The following is a 24,630-nucleotide window of genomic DNA, read 5'->3' as shown; positions in this document are numbered from 1 at the left end:
TATAGACGGCTAGTACGCTCACTCAGGTTAAGAACCAGGCTACAGTCTACATTAAAGACTGCCAGTACGCTCACTCAGTTTAATAACCATTGCTACAGTCTACATTATAGACTGCCAGTACACTCACCGAGGATAAGAACCAGGCTACAGTCTACATTATAGACTGCCAGTACACTCACCAAACTTAAGAGCCAGGCTACAGTCTACATTAGTGTTTTTTTCTCATTTTATTTGTATTTGTTTAATTTTATTCACTTTTTTATTATTTTTCTATCTACGTGACTTTACCGAAAGAACCAAATTATATTTCTCTCCGTAGCAGGGTTTATGGGAAAGTGCTGCCCCCTACAGTGTGGACTAAAGGTCACATACAACTTTAAAACGTTTTATTTCACCAGGTCAGGCACACTAAGCTTTATAACTCTTTCTCAGAAGCGGCCGGCATACAGGTTATAGCTCTGACGAAGTGGCTTATCGTGTGGAAAAGTACAGCAGCCAAATACTCCAAACGCATGTTGATTCTAAAACCGGAAGCCCTAGAGAAAAAATCCACGTGACCCCTGGGGGAGACAGGACATGCAAACTCCAAATATACAGGCAGGCGTCAGGGTCACGATTGAAGCCACGACCTCCTGTATATGAGAGAATGTGCTATCATGGGAGGACCTCAGAAATAGTTACGTAATATCAACCTTTGTGGACCACACTCTAACATGAAGCGTGCCACTGCTCTGCAGAAGATCCGAATGGGTTCTTCTTTTCACCACGTGACTCCGAAGGCACGATCTTAATAAAATCGAGGGAAAAGACGATTTTTTTGGAGTCCAATAAATGCTAACGTTTGTAAATTAAGATTTCAAAGTAATGTATGACACTCCACGGCAACAGTGCTGCAAAGGCTTACACGTTGCCAACACATCATCGTTACCTGCACAAGTACACCAGTGGTGACTGAAAACAATTGTGTTGCTCTCCTATAAATTAGAGCCCATTGGACCAGTGTTGTAAAAGTCAACAATGCATCCCTCGAAGGGGTTGTCCTCTGCCTGTATTTCAATCAGCGGTCATACATTCCTCTTTATGTGCAGGTGAGGGCCTCAGTCAGCACGTAGTCTCTTGGAGATGGACGAGATCGATAACACTGGTCAACAAAAAAAATTCTGGCCTGGACTTTTGCAGCTGTTTTAGACTAATTTCAGGGTGCTGATTCCAAATCTGATCTCAGATTTGCTCTATCACATCTCATTTTATGCTATCGGCATACCCCATTTTCATTTATTTTACCCGAAATTAACTCTGTCACTTATGATTGCAAGTTGTTGCGAGTCAGTGACTTGCTTTAGTGTTAAAATATGGTGCTGCATTTTTAAGATAATGTGTTTATAATATCATTTTATGTAGATATCCACATTTCTTTAATATTTTTCTTCTGCAGTTTTTATTGAAAATGCAATATTTGATATCTCAAAAACCTGATGTGATAGACAAAAACTGATGCCAGATTTGGAATCAGCACCCCAAAATTACCTTACAACCGTTGGAATACCTTATGCCAGAAAAAGTGTGTTGACCAGTGTTAGCAGACAACACTTAACGGCAAATCAACAGTGTCTCTGCTAAGGATTATCATACCAACCATTAGGAAGGAATAATTTCCACCAGTGGCTCAAGACTATGTAGAGAGAGAGAGAGATGAACAGCATGCTTTGTCGGGAACATGCTTTGAAGTAATCTCTGCACCGAATCTTGAGCCACAGTTTCTGCTTACACGTTCAACAAATGCTAATAATAAACGTACAGCCCTTTTGTCAATAAAACGCTGGGAAGAAGCTCCCTCCCAGCGTTGTGTTAGTCATGGGAGTTTTTTTTTATGACAATGCTCCACGACACTGGTCAAAGCAAATCGGGATTCGAACTCGAGTCACCAGGCTTACAGCTCAGGTTTCTCACCACTGCACCCTGGCACTAGCCCCCTTGGACATGTTTGCCGATGGAGAATAAGAAACTATACCAGGTCAATGATTTGTGACGAGTGCAAACATGTGTTTTTTTTTATATACATATATGGTCTACGTTCGCACTTTCATTCTTCAACATTCTTTGTGAGTTCACGTTATGCAAGCTAAACTAACAAGAAATGCTCACACAAAGTGGCACAGTGTTCACATTTTCAGTTGGGGTTGCTCGAAAGCCTCTCATTTTAACTACCCGCCCAGCTTTGAGCTACTGTGTATTATTGAGCTAGGAAAATGCTAATGATAGCATGGAATTTTGAACATTTCATCTGGCATCGAAACAACATTTAAAAAGCGTTTGAAATTTATCAGAATTTTACTGATTTCAGAAGTTGTTGAATTTGATTTGAATCCAAATAAAATAAAATTAAAGCCAAATAAAAGTATACATTCCGTTTTTTTGAGCTGCCCCTGTATAAATGTGATTAGTTTAATTAAAAAAACAAAGTCGTCACTTCCAACCGCGATTTTTTTTGTGTGTGTGATAAAAAAAAATTCAGTGTTATTTCCTTTTCTCGACAAAAAAAAACAAACTTTCCAACTTCATTCCTTCCTGGTTTCAATTTTTTTTATGAAAACAAATGACAGGAGGATGTGTAAGAGCATATTGTTCTGCACTCAGAGCATGTGTCAGGTATCACAGGTGTCACAGACTCGCGGCGAAGGCGGGGCAACGTAGGCTCCTTCATGAATAAATAAATAAAGGTGCAGCTCCGCTATCACTTGCTAATGTCACTGCTGGTGGAACGACCTCCGCTCACGGAAGTTCTAGAGTGTCCTCTCTAAAAGAGCTTTCTCTGGTGGCTGCTTGGGCCTGCTCTTCAATGCCGGACAGATATCTTGGCCAAGGTGGAAATACCAACATTTGACCCCACCAAACGCAACCCTGCTGATCCGGCCGATGGATGTGTACCCATTTATTGCGTATTTATGTTGAACTTCTTTCACACCGTACGTAGCCAACTAGGCTGTGTAGCCAACTGCCGCACCGGGCGATCAAATCGAACCGGCCAACCCGGCGTGCCAACCATTCATACCAGAGCAGCATCCCATTCTTTTCATAAAACCCATTCCAATACGTGGTCTGTTGTGCTCTGGCAATACCACGATTTAAACATTTTAAACAAATCTCTTCGCAAAAAGAAATCGATCAACTTCTCAATATCGGCATACTCAAATGTTTCTGCTTGAAATAATAATGAATTGGTGGAGGGGGGGGTGAGTGGCGAGTGGGTGGGTCGGTGGGTAGCACGATGCCAATATTCCTTCTGTTACATTGTGTGCGGGAGAGAGAGTGATGCTTCGTAACGGTTCCAAAATGCTGTGAGTCTAGACAGGAAAAAGTCATGTGTCAAGGTAAACAGTCTGTCCAAACTGGCGATAGAACCCGCTATACAAAGTCGGGCTTGCAAAACAGGAAAGCCTTCCCCCCCGCCGCCACCCGTGCCAGTGTAAATGTTGTGACCTTCAAAACAGTTCACGTTATCATAACCTGCATTCAGAACTCCCCGTCCCTCCCTCCCTCCCTCCCCACGGAAGGTGAGGATGAGTGGATGGGAGACACTCACATATTTAGTCAATACACGACGCTCAGGATAGCGTCGCAACAGCGTGTTACAGTGGCGCGTTGTCGTAAGAAACAAAGTGAAAGGGACACTTTAGATGCGCACGTCACTGCTGCACTGCTGGCAGAAGACCCCTCTCACGATAAAGAGAGAGAGACGTTTTGACTTTTGAACAACTTTTATTGCCGCCAGCACCAAAAGCACTGGAGGCGATTTCGATATGAAATACACAGTCACCAGCAAACAAATGAAAATAAACGCTACAAATCCACGCGCTATGGCGCTAAAAGCACCGCGCACAACACGAAAGAAAAGTCACGTGGTTGTGGTGGTGGTGGTTGTGGTGGTTGTGGTGGTGGTTGTGGTGGTGATGGTGGTCATCGCGCACGCCACGGTGACGAGCGAGCGCTTCAGAAGGTGAACACGAGGGTGCCGTCCACGCTGGTGCAGAGAGGGGCTTGTCCGGCTCCCCCAGCGTTCGAAGAAGACGTGCACATCAGAGAGAGAGAGACCATCCCTGGAGGATAGTATGGCCCTCTTTTCAAAAGTCTACATTGTCATTCTACATTTAGAACGAATTGCATGCTTGTCAATGCGAGTGAGTTCGCGTGTAATGATATAATGACTATTAATACAATTCAAATGCTATGCATATTCGTCTTGTATATGGCATACACAGACGCTTCCATACCCAGCGATGGGTTTAAAGTGTATTCAACTGTCTACCGCATATTACTTTCCTGAACGCCTGGAAGAAATTAATTTTACGATACCCCGAGCTCTCATACTCTGATGGTGCATTGTCTTTGAGTTGTGCGCCTTTTGGCGTCATCTGGTCCAACCCATGTGAGACTAGGCTCTAAGGAAAGCTGTCTCGGGTGTGGACCAATCAACTTCATATATTATCAGAGTTATGTTTTTTGTTTGCATTATGACTGCAGTTATTGTGGTCTATGCAAACATGACTCCTTGTAAAAAAAAAAGTGTCAGTTTTGTTGCCAGATAGAAGGGTGAAAAAACAATTCTCATATTTTTTTACTGGCAAATGAGGTTCCAATGGTATATTTGACCATATTTTACCATATTTGGCCGTGCGCATTGGTAAAGGAAGCAGCCGAGACTGATGCAGATATCACCCGCTACTAATGTTAGCCGTGGCTGGCGAACTGAACTCAGGTCACTGGGTTGACACTCCAGCACCAGGTAATATGAAGCCTACGTGTTAAACTGATACAAAAAAGAGTATATATTTTAGTTTATGTCCATACTTGAAGACTGAACATCACTTCCGCTAAAATCTGAATCAGAATCTGTATTTAGATTTGAGGAATCCGATGAGCTATGAAGCTTTTTTCACAGATGTCCAGTAAGGGCATGGTCAGTAAACTTGCTGATCTGCCCTTGCTGGACATCTGTATGGGCAGGTCAGCTTTTACCTGAGACCACATTCATCATGATACATCAACATCTCACTTCAAGGTTACTTTAGAGCCCTGTTAATAAGCATTTAATACGTAACATTACAATAACTAAAACAAACACATTTGCTGCTTAAAACAAAGAATGCAATGGATCTGTACAGGGGCGGTTTCTTCATTAGGGCGATTGGGCGACGCACCACCAATCTCAGCCGTCACTGTGCCTCTGGATATAGTCCAATCAGCGTCATGTCACGTTCTGTGGAGTACCGCCTCTTTTTGGACGATTTCACTCTGCCTGAGAATCTCCCCGTGTGGTCCCATAGACTTACATTCAAAGATGTTTTTTTTCGAAAGGCGGGCGCTGCAATGCATTCTCTATGGCTTCCGGGAGGGCTTGCACTAACGTGCTTACGTCATCATACGTAAGCACGTTTCAGTCAACAATGTTATTTGTCGCCACCTAGTGGAATCTTTAATAAAAGAAACTAAGTGGATTTTAATAATAGTGAGATAGAAACAAACAAGATGTATTGTAAGAGTCACTTTATTTTTCATTAATATTAAAGAAGTGAAGTTGCCTTTACATGCTTAAGCTGTTAATTTATCCATTGCATGGGTGGACCTTATCCTTATCAATCATCCAGACATTTGCCCCCCCTGAGAGATTTTGCAGGAGCCGCCACTGGATCTGTATTCATGTTCAACATCAGTTTCTATAAAAAGAAGAATGTTATCAGCAGATGTGTCATTTATATATTTAAATAATGGGGGGGAAATTAGTTTGTGAACAATATAGTGTTGTTGTTATTATTGTTACACACAGTGTAGCTCCTGCGGGTAATACTCCTTGGTTCTTTCGGTAAAGTCACGTATAAAGATAAAATAATCAATTAAATAATAGCATACGACGTTTCGAGTGCAACACAAGCAATCATCATAATCAGGTATAAATGAAATAGCAACAAAAATCTAACCAGAAAACTATAGACAGACATATAAGCAGACAGATATCACCAAGATACATAAGGAGAGAGTAACACAGGCACAGAGAGGGAGATCGTCTCTGTGGCGAGGCCTTAAATAGACAGACGGGGGCGGAGAGAGGGAGGGGTTAGAGAAAAAAGTAACATGTCAATGAGTACGGCGACGCGTGGTAGTAAAGTACGCAAGCTTGAACATTAGGAGAGAGGGAGAAAGAACACACTAGATTAAATAAGCTAGCAAAATATCGAAATGTTATGTAATACAACACGATTTTACCCCCATTTATATTTGACCAGGTAAGGCCCCACTGAGCTATGTAACTCTTTTTCAGAAGCGACCTGCCCACAAACGACAGCTCAACAAGCTTGCTGATCACGTGGACATTTACAACAGCCAAATACTCTCAATGCATAGTAGTAGGTTTTTACCCTTTTAAACTGGTACAAAACTGACACCTTTATTCAAGGCATCATGTTTGCAATAACCTCTTTTTGTTTGCTTTTTTGACTACTTGTGTTGTGGTTATTGCAAACATGATGCCTTGAATAAAGGTGTCAGTTTTTTACCAGTTTAAAAGGGTAAAAACCTACTACTATATTTTGCCGCTGGTAAAAGAGATCTCATAGTGTAAATGCTTACCCCGAGCTCTCAATACTCTGATAGTGCACTGTGTTTGAGTTGTACGCCTTCTGGTGTCATCTGGTCCAACACCAATGGGGACTAGGCTCTAAAGAAAGCCGTCTCGGGTGTGGACCAATCAACTTCAAGGACAGTGCATATTATTATCATTATCAGAGTTGCTTCTTTTTGTTTGCTTTTTTGACTACTTGTGTTGTGGTTATTGCAAACATGATGCCTTGAATAAAGGTGTCAGTTTTGTACCAGTTTAAAAGGGTAAAAACCTACTACTATATTTTGCCACTGGTAAAAGAGATCTCATAGTGTAAATACTCTCAATGCATGTTTCTGAATGTGGAGGGAGAAACCGAAAGACCCGGAGAAACATCTACACGACCACGGGGGAGAACGTGCAAACTCCAAATGTACAGCAGGAGTCAGGGTCGCGATCGAACCCACGACCCCATGTATATAAGGCGAGGTAGTTAACATCTCACCACCGTGGAGTTGGCTTTAAAGTTGGCTTTCCCTCCCACATCACAGGCCCCTTTTCCATTAACAGTATCCGACAGATGAGTCACGTCGCTGAGAGCCTACAAGTTGGTGATCAAAAGCCACACTAATTTCACCGCATGTGGATGCTATACGTTTTGGGGGTGGCGGGGGGTGGGCTGTAAAAATGAACACATAGGTGTTGAAGGTTACACAGCAGTTCCACTTGTGGAATTGCATATGGTGCTGTTCAGTGAAAACAAAATATCCGCCCAGACACTTGCGATAAATTAAGGACCACCATGGGAAAGAGAAACCCTTCTGGCCCTATTAGTCGGTAAATGGCACCGTCCTAATGTCTAAACATCTTACAGTGCATGTGAAACGTTTGCCTTTAATAATGTCCGCTTGAAACTTTCATTATGAATTTTTCCTTTCAAGTTATTTCATCAGATGGGCATCTGTTTACTTCTGTACAGAGAGGGAAAATCTGCGGAGGTCCATTATTGAGCGAGTGGAAGTGTGGTGTCCTTACAAGCGGATACGTCTGACCTTTTTTTTGTTCAGATCTGCTCGGGATTTTGATGTCTGGGTGGAGTGCGCCATACTCAGGAAATAGCCGATTACAACATCTGATAACGTTTCACTGGCCGGCTGTTATTCATACGCACTGTGAGATGCAGGGCTCGCCGTGTGATGCATGCGCGCTGTGTGAATATATCTAAGGATGGCAAACATAATACAGCACAGGAGCAATAAAACAAGCAAGGTAGGTCAATGTATCTACACGAATGCTGGAAAGCAGTTGTCCAGGTTGCATGTGCAGATATCGATTAAATAATTACAATTTGGGGAAACAGTACAGAGCGTACCGCTGTACATTTAAAACACCTACCCAATTGTCAAATGCTGTACATTTTAAAACGTTTATTGTTATTTAAATGAAGCGGTTGCCAGTTCGAGTCAATCTCCCGCGGGGAATGGACACATGTAAACTACGAAACTAAAGCCATGTTTTATTTTACTGGTAGGAACGACCTGGTTCCACCAGCCCACAGGGGATGATTTTGTCCGTCCGTCGTGCATCCAAAAATGGGAGGGGTGGTGCTGCGTGAAGAGGGGAGGGTGGGGAGGGAGGGGCTGTGTGAGGAGGGTGGGGAGGGACTGGGTGGGGAGGGGAGGGTGGGGAGGGGCTGGGTGGGGGGTGGGACTGGGTGGGGAGGGTGGGGAGGGTGGGGCTGGGTGGGGAGTGGGAGGGGTGGGGCTGGGTGGGGAGGGGCTGGGTGGGGGGTGGGAGGGGTGGGGCTGGGTGGGGAGGGGCTGGTCACCCCGTGGTGCCCTTATACAACTCAACGTTTAACCTACTCACGCCGGCTTGTGCCCGCCCTCATGGTCAGCCATATTTGCGGAATACACCACGCGGCCGTTGACCCTGGCCATTGACCGAGCAACCCAACGTTCCTACCAGCTCCCTCTGCAGGAATGTGTTACCAGGTAAGGTCCACTGAACTATATAACTCTTTTTCAGAAGCAACCTGGCCACAAGTGATAGCTCAACGAAGTGGCTTATCATGTGGACATTGATAGCAGCCAAATACTCTAAACGCAAGTTTCTAAAGGACCCTGCCATCTGTTCACCCTGCAAGTTAAACATGGGTATAACAACAGTTGAGTTAATTGGTTTTTTTACCCTTCTATCTGGCAACAAAACTGACACCTTTTTACAAGGAGTCATGTTTGCATAGACCGCAATACCTGCAGTCATAATACAAACAAAAGACATAACTCTGATAATGTGCACTGTCCTTGAAGTTGATTGGTCCACACCCGAGACAGCTTTCCTTAGAGCCTAGTCTCACATGGGTTGGACCAGATGACGCCAAAAGGCGTCACATTATCAGAGTTATGTCTAAGGAAAGCTCTCTCGGGTGTGGACCAATCAACTTCAAGGACAGTGCACATTATCAGAGTTATGTATTTTGTTTTTATTATGACTGCAGGTATTGCGGTCTATGCAAACATGACTCCTTGTAAAAAGGTGTCAGTTTTGTTGCCAGATAGAAGGGTAAAAAACCAATTATCAGGTGATAATATGTTTTTAAAAAATCAGAAAAGTTAAATTCTACTTCTTATAGGTTGAGAACTCTCTGCGAGTATAGACGCTATGGCTAAAATACTCACTGGGCACTGGTGATCTTAAAAGATCGGACATGTGAACATCTACAGAAGTGAGTTATCCCACCATTCCCAAATAGGTTAGTGGATAAAAAAAGTATACTGTCTACATAAACGTGGAATTTACTCTAAACATGGGGTTTGAACATCTTAACACAAGTTTTTTTGGCCAGAAAGAGTAAAACCTATTCTTATTTTTCATCCTTTGGTACTGACAAAAGGGTCCCATGATATCGCAACTCACCTCTAGCTATAAATCCTCTGATGGAGTGCATTGTCTTTGTAATGTTCGCCGTTTGGCCTTCTCTGGTCTGACACTGGTGGTGACACTAGGCCATAGAGAAGCCTGCTTTCTCTGGTGTAGGCCAAACAGTTTCAAAGACAATGCTTATATTATCAGGCCATGCGTGTTTGCATGTTCGCAACAAGTACGTATGGGGAATGCAGATTTTATTCCTTGCAAAATGATATCTATTTGGTGTTTGAACATCTTAGCACCTGATAATTGGTTTTTTTACCCTTCTATCTGGCAACAAAACTGACACCTTTTTACAAGGAGTCATGTTTGCATAGACCGCAATACCTACAGTCATAATACAAACAAAAGACATAACTCTGATAATGTGCACTGTCCTTGAAGTTGAGTGGTCCACACCCGAGACAGCTTTCCTTTTTGGCGTCATCTGGTCCAACCCATGTGAGACTAGGCTCTAAGGAAAGCTGTCTCGGGTGTGGACCAATCAACTTCAAGGACAGTGCACATTATCAGAGTTATGTCTTTTGTTTGTATTATGACTGCAGGTATTGCGGTCTATGCAAACATGACTCCTTGTAAAAAGGTGTCAGTTTTGTTGCCAGATAGAAGGGTAAAAAAACAATTATCATATTTTTACTGGCAAATGAGGTTCCCATGGTATAAATCTTAGCACCTGTTTCATTGCCAAAAAGTGTCAAACCTATTCTTATTTTTCACACATGGAGAAATCCTCTGCTGTACTTTAGAAGCAAATGCACGCAAGGTTATGAATACATTACTGTCTATCAAAAGGTGGATTTATGATCACGTAAAATGGCACTTACATCGAACGTAAATATTGTGGTACTGCACTGGGTATGGAGTGGTGCATTGGTCAGGGCGAATATGGCTGTCGGATATGCGACATTTCATTGCAATTTAATTGAAGATGTTAATATCATTTTCTCTTCCGTTTTAAATTAATGTCATTTTAGGGAAAATATTGCACGTATTAATATAGGTTAATATTAAGACGCATTGGATTATGCACTGTCCATAACTGAAGCATCATTATTTATATTTGTATCCAGATTTTTTTTTTCTTTTACATTTTTATCCTGCAAGCAGCAATTCATGAAAACAATAGTATATTATTGCATTTACTGAACGCAGTATGGGAGTACACATGTACTCTTCGATGAGTTATGTGTAAAGTGTACATCTGCTCTTAGTTTTAATAGTGTCTATGCAAGCCTTCAAATTGCACTTGCATTGGCAAATGTATACGATAATTCACGAGCTTCCATTTATAGTTTTTTTTTTCACGTGGCATTGAATTACTTTGGGCTTTCTACTTTAAAGAATGTTTACAAAAAAAAGCGGCCGAAACAGGAACAAACAACTGTATTTCCATCCAGTCACTTATTATCCTCATCTGCCCTTTGAAGAAATACAATTGTAAATCTATATTCCATTTTCAACAGGGAGGAGGGGGAGGGGGTAACACACGTTAAAAGGCCTAGATCAGTTCTTTAGGGAAGGTTGTGGCGAAGTTGTTAGAGCACTGCTTCATGAACTGGGTGACCTGAGTTCACTCACAGCCATGACGAACATCAGTGGGCGAGCGATGTTTGAACGCACCCGTAGGCACTACCTGGCACCAACCCACACTAACCCCCCTCATCCCCTACCCCCCCCCCCCCGTGTGACTGAAATGCTACGCTGAAGCATTCGTCTAGCAGTGGATTGATAAAGGGCCGAACATTGTACGACATTTTATTTTTTATTTTATAATGTTGTATTTTTATTATTTTATTATTTCCCTTCTACGTTACTTTAGCGAAAGAACCAAGAAGATTGTACACCGTTATAAAATCAGTTTTGCGGAGCTATACTCTTAGGTTTTTTCGGTAAAGTCACGTAGGTAAAAAAAATAATAATAAAAGTAAAATATAATTATTTTACTTTTATTAATTTTAATTTTATTTTATAAAAAAAAAAGTAAAATATTATTATTTTACTTTTATTAATTTTAATTTCATTTTTTACCTACGTGACTTTACCGAAAAAAACTATGAGTATGAATCCTTGCAGTCACGAAAGCTTCAAATCTAGAATTTACGGAGCTATTTGAAGAATAACGCAGTGAGAATGTGCCGTTTGAGGCCTTGTCTTTAGCTATGGATACAACCGCCGAGTATACATTTCTTCTTACTGCAAATGATAGATTACGAATATAAAAGGTGATTATGTACGTTTTCATTTCAAAACGGAAAACGCTGACTTCCTGTTCTACTTTTGCAAGTCTTGGATTTTATTCCGCATATACTGAGCCACTTATCCTATTTGTAATATTAACACACTCGTTAAATGCGAAGATATTTATTACTTTTAAAATACAGTAAAAGTATATATATTTTTTGTGATTACATAGCACGCACATGTTGCGGAACAGATGTACATGTTCTCCCAATATTAAGACTTATAATGTTGAGCAGTGTCAATGATTGTGAGCGCACTGCACGAGTAACTCAGTTCTATTCCCAGTCAAGACGGATGTCAGTAACATCAAAAGTGGTCCTGAGCCTCTCTTTCACCAACCCGCATTGACCATAGTGGCGAAGTATGGTCAAACATAACCGATATGATTTTGGGAGGCCTTATTCAATGATGTGTTTATTCACGTAACTATCAAGGATTACATCTAGAAAAGAATAAGGAGTTTATCTTGTAGTGCAGGCACGATCCAACCTGGCTTTGCAACACACATTTTTTTATTCATACTTATGATGAAGTAAAACAATTGTAAGTGCAACGCAATGTATAAACAGCTAACGCATGCAAAGTTAATAACACTGGTCAACAAAAAAAATACATTTTTTTCTGGCCTGGACTTTTGCAGCTGTTTTAGACTAATTTCAGGGTGCTGATTTCAAATCTTATCTCAGATTTGCTCTATCACATCTCATTTTTATGCTATCGGCATACCCCATTTTCATTGATTTTACCCGAAATTAACTCTGTCACTTATGATTGCAAGTTGTTGCAAGTCAGTGACTGCTTTAGTGTTAAAATATGGTGCTGTATTTTTAGCATAATGTGTTTATAATATCATTTTATGTAGATATCCACATTTATTTTATATTTTTATTCTGCAGTTTTTATTGAAAATGCAATATTTGATATCTCAAAAACCTGATGTGATAGACAAAAACTGATGCCAGATTTGGAATCAGCACCCCAAAACCGTTGGAATATCTTATGCCAGAAAATGTGTGTTGATCAGTGTAATTATTGCAGTGGTGTCAGGTCTCCAAGTTCTATTTTTTGTCCATATAATTCTACTTTACTTGATCATAATGTTTACAAAATAAATACAATTTTACGGGATGGAAAAACAAATGATACACCGTTCAAAACACACAAACATTACACATTTGTTTTTCTATCGAATAAACGCATTTCCAATCAAGTGAATCTTACAATAATACCAGTAGCTGTGGTCAATCCACTGCTGAATGAAAGCCCTTTCTCCCCCTACCAAAGCTAGAGTCAGGATTCAACTGTGAAAACGGTGCATAAATCAGGACTCAACAACTGCCTGTGGGTGGCTACTGAAAAACAACTGAATGTTGATAGGAGAGTTAATTAACACATTTATCTGAATAAACACATGGAAATGTTGTATGAGAATACACTGCTTGTCTGGAATCTTAAAATGCAACTCCAGTGTGTGCCGCAAAACCCACAGCTGGCGATGATGCTTCGAGAAGAAATGTTTACCACTCTGGAAAAAATAACGTGTATTTATTTACACCCAAATTTGGCATCTGCCCACGGATGTTCCCAAATAACAAACGCACAAATGGTCACGTGTTGCATATATTCACATCGACATTGTGCACAACACCAGTTGCGACAGGTTAGAAATGTTCTTTTTTTACAGAATCAGATTTTAATGTGTACGAACGCTGCAACTGTATAGCATGGTTAACGCACTGGTGTAAGGGTCGCAGGTTTGATCTCCATGCATGGTAGGTGGGGGGAGGTCAAGTATCTTAAAATGCCCCACCACCATTGTCCACCCAGCAACATGAATGGGTTCACCACCAATTATTATATTTTGCTACTGGCAAAGGAGGGTCCAATGGTGTAAATGCTTAACCCGAGCTCTCGTACTCTGATGGTGCATTGTCTTTGAGTTGTGTGCCTTTTGGCGTCATCTGGTCCAACACCATGTGAGACTAGGCTCTAAGAAAAGCTGTCTCAGGTGTGGACCAATCAATTTCAAGGACAGTGCATACATTTTCAGAGTTGTGCTTTTTGTTTGCATTCTGACCGCAGGTATTGTGGTCAATGCAAACATGACTCCTTGTAAAAAATGTGTCAGTTTTGTTACCAGATAAAAGGCTAAAAAAACAATTATCATATTTTGCTACTGGCAAAGGAGGTTCCAGTGGGGTTCACCACAGTTAGCCGATGGGCAGGTCGCCTGCAGTGCGGTAAAATGCCGGTTACTCTCACCTCTCTCAAGACGTTTGGCAAGCGTGGAAGAGTAGGCAAAAAACACACACACACAGACACTCTCTCCAGTGCGATGATTGTCTGGACCTCTTCTCGAGTTGGAGGCACTTTCGCCACCAGCGGTACGAACGAGCTATTACAAAGGCTGCAAATTCATTCACTTCTGACCTCCCGTATATAACGGTCTTCAGACGTCGAGGTACATATGACAGGGTGGTCCAGATGCCTTGTGACATCTTAATTAATTGACCCCTGACATTTCTGTTTTAAATAAACCTTACTTTCAAATGATTAAGTTTTAGAACATTCAAATTGGGGTTACAAAACATCTGGACCACCCTGTGACGCACCCCAAACCGGCACAATTATTACTCAGTTCAACCAACAACGTAAGAAGTAAGTGGAATTTCCAATGCTGATGTTCAGAATCAAACACGTGACCAAATACGGTTCGCAGATAAATATTACATCAGACTTTACCCATCGTGGGGAATGCAATTAAAACATCCAATAAATGTACGGACCATGACCGTCATGAGAAATCAAATGAAAATGTAACTCTTCAACAAAAAAAATCTATGCATATTCTACTTCCAGATTAGGTCGACTACAAATGGTTCTCGTACCAGCTGGAAAAATTGAGTGGGAGTGTATAAAATGAGAAGAGCTCAAGTTGTAAAGTGAGATGCTGCAGATGTGGCCACTGATGGGGCCTAATGCAGAGTGCGTGCGGCAAAATCTGCTTAAAGCCAAGCAAACATGTTGGACATTAATCATTCACACTTGCAGAAAATGTGTGTGTGTGTGGTTTTTTTCTCCCTTTAAAGCCAGCCCCTCAAATGTAATCTGTGCACGCCACGGGGAAAAAATGCATTCAACAAAAAGGCGAGAACACTCCCCATAGGTCAGGGGTCGGCAACCTACGGCTCCGGAGCCGCATGCGGCTCTTTACGGGCTGCTTCTTGACGATATGTACGTATGTACAGTATGTACTCAGATGCATTGCGGCTCTTGAAATACTGAATTTTGTACCGAATTGGAAAGAAATGGCTCTTCTTGTTATTTTGGTTGCCGACCCCTGCCATAGGTTGACCACGTGTCGTCCCTTTGCAAGGAAATTATCCTCGGGCACTATCGCCACCTGCTGTCCAGAACGACGGGTACAAGACGTTTCACACGAGAAAGCGTGCGGTCCAGGCGACGGCTCACAAACACATTTTTCTTTTAAATGCCCACGGTTTAAATGTCTCTCACAACGGTAGTGTTGTAGTAATAGGTTTTTACCCTTTCAACCGGTACAAAAACTGACACCTTTATACAAGGCATCATCTTTGCAATAACCACAACACAAGCAGTCAAAATGCAAACAAAAAGAAACAACTTTGATAATGATATGCATTCTCAGGAAGAACGTAATCAACCAGGTAGGGTGTTGACTGTTATGTTATCCGACTCTCTGTTGTATTACATTACATTTCTAAGTATACTAGATTTGTGTTTCTATTTAATTTATACCTGATGATGATTGCTTGTGTTGCAATCGAAACGTCGTATGCTAGTATTTAATTTAATTTATTATTTTATCTTTATACGTGACTTTACCGAAAGAACCAAAGAATAATTCCTGCAGTCACGAAAGCTCCAAAATTAAGTTTGACTGTCCTTGAAGTTGATTGGTCCACACCCGAGACAGCTTTTCTTAGAGCCTAGTCTCCATTGGTGTTGGACCAGATGACGCCAAAAGGCCTTGTATAAAGGTGTCAGTTTTTGTACCAGTTGAAAGGGTAAAAACCTATTCCTATATTTTGCCACTAGTAAAGGAGATGTCTCATTTCACGGCTTCATTCGTTTTTTTTTTAAACCGCACTCCAATAACTCGGGAAACTACGAGATTGTTTATTGTTCGTTTTTTTTAATGGAAGCGACACGAGGTATGGGAAGGCAGAGGCGACACGGTCGGAGACGTGAGATATATTGTGAATTAAATAAAACTAATGAAAATAGCAAGGTCGTTTCCTTTTTTTATATATACATTGAAAAACATAATTAACGTTGTCAATGTCTGCATCACGGCGCTGACAATCTTTCACCACAATAATTCATTGAACCACATACATGGACCGCAGGTCTCCCTCGTTGATGCGATTGAAGTATTTGCGACGGTACTTTTGGAGTAGGGAAGACATTTCGATATTTCGTTCACGAAACTCGCTTTTTATGAGTGAGTGTTTTCACGCACAGTGTGTCCACGTGAAAAGTGTAAAGTTACATCTACACATTTTCATATTCTTGGTTCTTTCGGTAAAGTCATGTAGAAGGGAAATAATAAAATAATATGATATAAATATAAAACAATAAAAATTCTCACGACGTTTCGACTTTACCGTAAGAACCAAGAATATGAATCCCTGCAGTCACGAAAGCTTCAAATCAAAATTTACTTCTACACTGTTTCAGCCCATTTCGGCAATACTTTGCAAAACGTATACTTTTGAAAACAATGCAGCGTCAACATTTGTACACATTTGAGAGAAGAAAAATACACTAAGTTCGTAACACTGGGTTTTAGACTTCCATTAACACCACACATCCATTATTTGTAGGTCGCCATCGTGTTTTCTGGCTGAATCCTTTATATGCGGGGCGGCTAGAGTCCTCTCGTCCTCTGGCTTGAGATGGCTGCCACCTATGGGTCAGATGATTGCCTGCCACCATTAAGCAATTGGTAATTAAATATAATTTATTTTTTCCTAAAAAGTGTAAAATTTTGGAAAAAAAATTTCACGAACATTAATTGTCTCGCACAACGAGTCTGTGTGGAAAATGTCAGCTCGATTGGATCACGGGAAGTGGGTTAAAAAACGACCGAAAGATTTGCACGGTCGTAAGCAAGCAAGCATGCAAGCAAGCAAGCGAACTTAATATAAAGGATTTAAAAATACCGGGTAATGTGTCAAACCGCGTGCAGTTGAACCCAAAAACGCATCGGAGGACTAAACAGCAAAAATCTAGGCGGGTGTAATCCATGTTCTGTGACCAGGTGCAAATTTCTACAGGTGTACCTCTACAGGAAATTACACCCAAGACAACTAGCTCGCTAACTTTATTATATCGTGTTCATAATAAGCCAGCCCACGGCGGCGATAATTACCAATTGGAAACAAGAAAATCGGGTTTCAAAGTGTTGTAGTTTCAACCTGTGTTTCGTTGATTGCGTCTGTAACAGGGTATTTTTTTTCCACAGACACTGAATACAATCACACATCTTTCCACTATTCAATCTCAGAGGTATTTCTATTCATTCTGAATCCTGATCTCTTAACATTCTCACGTGCGGGTGTCATTGGTATATGTTTTTCTCATACAGGCCTGTGCATATTACATATTTGAACATGCATTTAAAAGGCTTTTTTAAAATAATTTCTACTACAAAATCTCTATATATCCCAATGCAAGATATTGGTACAATTCTGTATGTGTGTGTAGTTCATCTTCTTGGTTCTTTCGGTAAAGTCACGTAGAAGGGAAGTAATAAAATAATTAAAATAAAACATAATAAAATAATTCTCACGACGTTTCGGCCACAACGCAAGCATCTGTCCTCAGGTGAAACCAGGTCTGTGTGTAGTTATAAACTATAAATTAGAGTGACCATAAATAAAGGTATCAAATATTTTATTATTTTTCAGATTAACATGGGTGCTTATATTTAAACATATAACAATAAGTAACTACTTTTATGCAACTAGAAAAGTATTTAATGAGTAATAATTGTTTTACTAAATAATGACGATAACATTCATTTAGAAAGCCCAAAAATGCGTAAAACTAACCATATGCATTTTGTAAAAAATAACTCAAATCTTCATCCCAATTACATTATTATTATCAACTTTCGTCAGTTCACTGCCAAATAAAGGTCTCCCCAACCATCCGCCAGCTCTCCTGCGATATACCAAATGTATTATTCCACGTATAAAATTGTCCGATATGTTAATTAACTTTCACCTTAAAGTAAAAATCACTCTTAAAAGCATTTTTAAGTATGGATGTCAAGTGGCAGCTGTCACTAGGAGTGACATTATTGACAAAAGCAAGCATGCTACTGGTACATATATAAACACTCACTAATCGGCTGAAAACATCTTAATACATATAGAACTGCAGACCATTGACGGCTCGCCACTTGACAGTCTTCCAGCTTGTTTGTGGTTCCTCAGCGATTGTGAGATGCAATTTGCATCAATGATGCTATGCAAAACTAGTCATTAGATTGTTTGTATCATTACTCATGGCTTCTATGTGTAATATAATGTACCTTTAATATAAGAACAATAATTGTGCCTCAGTACTATATTTATTAATTGTATTGCAAGACTTTTTTCTTAACATCGCGTGTTTTGTTGAATGTTACTCATTACAGTTGAACCGGCTCATTGTAAAATTAATAGCTAAGTCACTTAAGACCAATTACCCGATGGAATTTTCACAGGATACTCCAACTTGCATTGGCTAATCTCTCCCTGTTGGCCAGAGATCAGGTTGAGTGGCCTTTTTTGATAATTTTCAATCATTTCCACAACACTGTCAAATATCTGTAAAAAAAGGAAGAAAGCACACATCACCGTATGCCATGGTTTCATAATTAGGATGATGATTCAATACATTTTTTTTTCACCAACATCAGTAAAAACCAACTGGAAAAAACTCAAACATATACACACATCTCTGTACAATGTACAGGGTGGTCTAGATATATTCTGACCCACATTTAATTACCTAAAACATAATACGTTTTAAGTGAGGTTCATTTAAAACAGAAATGAATATGCAAAGGGAAAACGATGTTAGGGGTCAATTCATAGAGGGTCACCTTACATCTGGATCACCCTGCACACGCTGATGTCAATGCACTGATGGCAAGGGCCTTCCCCACACACTGCGGGCCATGAGGGATGTCTGACCACACTTCACCGCGCTGGTCAGTGCGTGTCGGGGAAGGTAGTGGGGGTACAGGATTACAGTGGACTTGCTACGCGCCTACTACTGCACCTGTTCTTAGCGCATGATGGCCACCCATCCAACACCTATGCAGGCTCAAACCTGCTGGGATCTGACGAAATTGGGCAAAGGATCTTACAGGCAACCCCCCGCCCCCCCCGCACCTTCGACCTAATTGGTTCCTGGATAAGTCGGGGGTATGTTAATCATGGGACCATTGCTCTTCACACGCACGCACGCACAGGGATTCCCCCACGTAGCTGAATTAGACTGTTGGGAAAAGTGCTGTTAACAATTTTCGGAATATGTTCTGCGTAAGCCCAATTTACCTTTCGAAACAGTCAACAAGATTTTGGGGGGAAAAAAAGTCATGTACAACAGGTTCGTGAATAAAATGTATAATAGTTGTAGGTGGAACAAACAAAAAACTATGGAGTATTTACAATGTAGGGCGGCATTGCAGGTGGACTGGGATCACATTTATTAAACAGAGAGGGGAGGAACAGCAGGCAAGGGTGCAATTGTAAAATTAATTGAAAATTCAAACTCGCACACTAACGTCCCTAAAAAAAAACAATTACAATATTACCCATCATGCCATGTTAACCTGAAACACGGACTGTGACAAAGGAGATGTAAGAAAATGTGAATAGCACACAAAGGGGCAAGGAGAGACGCATGCTGGAAATAAAGTGACAGACAGAGGAATATCCATAAAAAAAGTTTTTGTTTCTAGATTTAAAGCTTCCGTGACTGCAAGAATCCATACTCTTAGGTTTTTTCGGTAAAGTCACGTAGGTAAAAAAAACTAATAAAAAAGAAAAGAAAAAATATTTTATTTATCAAATTTTTTCTATTATTTTTTATTAGTTACTTTTATTATTTATTTATGTACCTATGTGACTTTACCGAACAAACCTAAGAGTAAAAAGTTTTTGGGTTAGATCGCGTAAAAATAAATGTGTCGTTAACCCACCGCCACCCGACACGGTCAATGAATAAGGTTTGTCACTTAAACAATCTGTCCCAATTAGTTACGACTTCAGCAAACCGGTGTGTTGGAGAGTAAACCCACAGCATCTCCCATTTGAGGAATACGTGGGTCAGAAATCATTCCATAATTCATCACCCAATGTATTCTTACCTCCTCCCCTTCCTTCTCATTACCCAGAGCGTACTTGGAAACACCTTCCATCCATCGAATTCTCAGGTTGTACACCGTGCCTTTGTAGAGTAGCGAAAGTGTGTACGGTTGATCCTTGCAAGCCTGAGCACTTTTCCGCACCAGGAAAGCGCCGCTCTGCAGGGCATGCGGTACAGGATCATGAAACATTTATACACTTTAAGAATCTAAACGTGTGAATACAAATATGCCGATGTGTTCCAGCAAGAGTAAAACCACAGCAAGAAAATTAGCTGTAGTTTTCACACCTGATGATGATTGCTTGTGTTGCAATCGAAACGTCGTGAGAATTGTATTGCTTTATATTTGTATTATTTTACCTTCTACGTCACTACGTGACTTTACCGAAAGAACCAAGAAGATGAATCCCTGCAGTCACGAAAGCTTTAAATCGAAATTCAACAGGATGCTCGCTCTGCTGACTCCCTCGCTTCATTAAAATCCCGCCTTAAGACGCAAATTCTTTTTAAGGGAATTTTTTGTACTTATTGTAATAATTCGTTTTTGGGGTTGCATTTTATTGCTGTAAGCTTGCATGTTTTTTTTGTGGGTTGTTTTGTGTTCTGTACAGCACCTTATGACCTCTGGGTCGAAGGTGTCTTAGAAGTGTAAATTATTATGCTCCAGATTATAAGATTATTAGAGGGGGGTGATTACGCAGTGATACAGATTATCTGAGTACTCGGCATTTTAAATGAATGTGTAAAAAGACAAACGATAATGCATGTTTCATCTTCTTGGTTCTTTCGGTAAAGTCACGTAAAAGGGAAATAATGAAATAATAAAAATTTAACATAATAAAATAATATTCACGACGTTTCGGCCACAACACAAGCAGCCGTCCTCAGGTGAAGACCAGGAAGAACAGGTCTGTCGGGAAGACAGCGTCTGAACATTCAGACGCTGTCTTCTCGACAGACCTGTTCTTCACCTGAGGACGGCTGCTTGTGTTGTGGCCGAAACGTCGTGAGAATTATTTTATGATGTTTTATTTTTATTATTTTATTATTTCCCTTCTACGTGACTTTACCGAAAGAAGCAAGAAGATGAATCCCTGCAGTCACGAAAGCTTTCAATCGAAAGATAATGCATGTGTACAGATTGAGTATCTCATTAAAGAAAAACTGATGTATGGGTGTGGTACAATAGCGGCGACATGATCTTTAGAGTCCATGAATAATGCGTTCCGCTAAACTACAACATTACATTTTTGTTTCTTTTGTACAGTCCAGTTTTCGCCACGAGAACAAATTAATCACATTCCTATTCTTAGGTTTTTTCGGTAAAGTCACGTAGGTAAAAAAATTAAATTAATAAAAGTAAAATTAAAATAAAATAAAAAATAATATTTTTATTTTACTATTATTAATTCTAATTTTTTACCTACGTGACTTTACCGAAAAAACCTAAGAATATGAATCCTTGCAGTCACGAAAGTTTCAAATCTAAAATTAATCACTTTGCATTTAATTTACAATTAAACATGATTAATCATGTATTGTACGCACAACAACAGATTTCTACTTGCAAATTAATTGGGAAATCCCCGTGGCAACATCGCCCATTTACTGACAGCTTAATGCCCATTTGCAGGACATTTTTGCATGCAGCTCACTTCACATAGAGCTGTCACTGGGGGTCACCTTGGTTAAACTATTGCACGGCGTTGCAATGGCTGTGATGAGATGTAATGCAAGGTGCTTTGATCTGCTCAGGAACTTAAGCAATATCTATCAATGCAAATCCTCATCTTAAGTAATGGGATGTTGGCTATCAACAACAAGGCAACTCCTATGACTAATTGGGAATGGGACGCAAGCGTAGGATTGATCACCCTGTCTCTGGCCGCCTTTGGGGAGGGTGTATAGTGTGAAAGGCCGAAACACCCTAGGAACCAAAGGTTCACTACTGACGATGCGCTCCCCAAATTTCACCAGGCTCACTGTTCATGAACTCTTGGAAATGCTTGCACAAAGGATAGTAACATCTCATCCTGTGTTCTTGGAATATATTAACCATTACATGCCTATTCATGGTATCGCAAATAAGTGTACAAAACTAATAGTTAAAAAAACACAAGCAACTAATGTCGCAGATTGTACTGAAGATAAAATGAAATCATTCATACCTTTCCCATTTTCTCCAACGCCTTCGCAGCTTTAGGTCGATCACAGCTGTTTGTGTACCAGGTCTGAGAGTCCATGTCCTAAAGATGTAAAAGATGACAATCATTCTGAGTCCGTGGACCAGACCAGAAATCGCTACCGCCAAAGAAAGCGAAAAATTAGTCGTACCGGTTTATTTATACGGACCAATACTCAAGATTTACTTGTTAAGTATTATTATTGATCTACAGCCAAGCGCAATTAAAAGATTTAGTGAAATAGTATTGTTTTCCCATATTTCAATAGCTAAACAGATGTGTAGATTAAATATATAAACGTAAATTGCCAGAGTTAAAATACTTGTGTTTTCGTATTTTGATCCAGAATTTAAGAACTGCCAATTGTCACATACTTACATTTTTGTTTCTTAATTTCATCATATTATTCAAGGAATCTGTAACACACAAATATAAAATATTTCTAAGGCAAAACAATAAAAAAACATTAGTATGTCTAGAAACTTAAATATCATATTTTTCATCATCAAAGTTACATGTAACAACAATACAACAAAAACAATCCATGCACATGTCATTTATAATAATGCTGCTAGATTCAAAGATTAAACAAATTATTTTGTATTTTAAGCAATGTTGTAGAGAAACTCATGAATCTGTCCAATAATACATTTTGCGTAAACAATTTGAAACCTACTATGCGCTAACATCCAATGAACTATGCGGGTGTTTCAATAAGTAAACAGCTTACTGCTTCTAAAGCAGAATTGTGCAAGGGCACCGTCATTGTGTTTGTTGTAGTACGGAGTTAGACTGATGGCTTTAATCTAAGTTGTCTTGTGGTTGTTGTTGTTGTTGTTTGACTTGCATCCCACTGGGATTTTTGCACACAGCGTTGGTGTACGGTGCTTTTTATAGAAGACTTTTGCAGTTTTTTCCTGGATTTTTCTGTTTGCACATAGTCACTTTAAGATGTTTTCTTGTTCGTGTTTTTGTTTGTTGCGGTTGCACCCGATTCAAGAGCAAATGGCTCACAGGGCTATACCAAATAAACTGAAAACTGGAACTGAAATAAATAAATAAACTGAAATCTTTTCTCATGTGCTACATTTCCTATCTCGTGGCCATAATCTGTACACACATATACATAGCGTATACATACAATGAAGATTATGACCAAACCATGTGGAATATGCCCAATCCCGTCAGACCTCGGCAGCTCAGCAGGGTTGAGCCTGGATAGTGCTTGGATGGACAGCCGTCTTGCACGAGACCGGTTTAGTAGATGTAGTAGCAGTTGTAGAGGGCAGTAGAGGGCAGTGTAGAAAGATCTAATTTTTTTATCGATGGGACCTTCCTGCCAGTATCAAACTGATAAAAAAAAATAAGATATAACTGCTCAACCCGATATATGAAAAGTTGACACGTGTATTGCCTGTGTAATGTTCACTTTTTGGAATTCTCTGGTCTAACAACTGGTGAGACAAGCCCATATAGAAGCCTGTCTCTGGAGTAGGCCAATCACTTTCAAATAAGACGATGCATATATTGAATTAAAGCTTTCGTGACTGCAGGAATCCATACTCTTTGGTTCTTTCGGTAAAGTCACGTAGATATAAAATACAAATTTCTTTTCTTTTAAATAAAATACCTAATTTAAAATTGTATTTTATTTTATACCGACGTGACTTTACCGAAAGAACCAAAGAGAATGCATATATTATCAGATATTCTTAGGTTTTTTCGGTAAAGTCACGTACGTAAAACATTAACATCCCAATTTCTGACAATCTAAAAACGATACTGGCCAAAGGACTAAATTTCGCCGTCACCCCTAAATATATACCAGTAGATGATATGATTTCTCACACTTATTTGGCCAATCTTATTTGACAGACAACTATCACAGGTTTACCATGTTTAGTTGTTTTTTTTCAAACTATTGTTAGGTAGGCCAGGTTGAGTCACAAACCGTACCTCTCCATAACAAAGGCTCACCCTCTTAAGCCTCACCTTACCATATGAATAAAAAGTGTGCTGTACTTGGCCCTTCCCCCCCTCTCCAACCATTATATAAACGGAGTGGTAGCTCCTGCAATCTCTCATTTACTTGATACAGCTGTCGTGGCTGTGACGGTTCCACCTGAAGACGGAGGCTTGTGTTGCCTCCGAAACGTCGTGATTTTTATTTTATTTTACTTTTATTAATTTTAATGTTTTACCTACGTGACTTTACCGATAAAACCTAAGAATATGAATCCTTGCAGTCACGAAAGCTTCAAATCTATATTATCA

The 24,630-nt window shown here is 40.0% G+C and overlaps 1 protein-coding gene across 6 annotated transcripts in view; it reads right to left on the bottom strand.

Moving 5' to 3' along the window:
• Positions 1 to 17,687: 17,687 nt before the first annotated feature.
• Positions 17,688 to 24,630, bottom strand: part of LOC144722373 (uncharacterized) — a 32,877-nt gene continuing 25,934 nt past the window's right edge. For 5 of the 6 annotated variants that reach the window (XM_078600580.1, XM_078600578.1, XM_078600583.1 and 2 more), the window contains 4 exons: positions 22,735 to 22,772; positions 22,342 to 22,419; positions 20,175 to 20,330; positions 17,688 to 18,624 (listed from right to left, as the gene is read on the bottom strand). In XM_078600580.1, the coding sequence (XP_078456706.1) occupies positions 18,490 to 18,624; positions 20,175 to 20,330; positions 22,342 to 22,419; positions 22,735 to 22,772 (407 nt within the window). In that variant the 3' untranslated portion in view covers positions 17,688 to 18,489. Of the gene's footprint in view, positions 18,625 to 20,174; positions 20,331 to 22,341; positions 22,420 to 22,734; positions 22,773 to 23,546; positions 23,707 to 24,630 lie in introns of those variants that run through there. The other variant, XM_078600584.1, reaches the window with a different exon arrangement.

Source organism: Lampetra planeri, chromosome 14 (assembly GCF_965212315.1).
Source record: "Lampetra planeri chromosome 14, kcLamPlan1.2.h2, whole genome shotgun sequence".
Classification (NCBI taxonomy): domain Eukaryota; kingdom Metazoa; phylum Chordata; class Hyperoartia; order Petromyzontiformes; family Petromyzontidae; genus Lampetra; species Lampetra planeri.
This window is presented reverse-complemented; position numbering and strand designations above follow the sequence as displayed.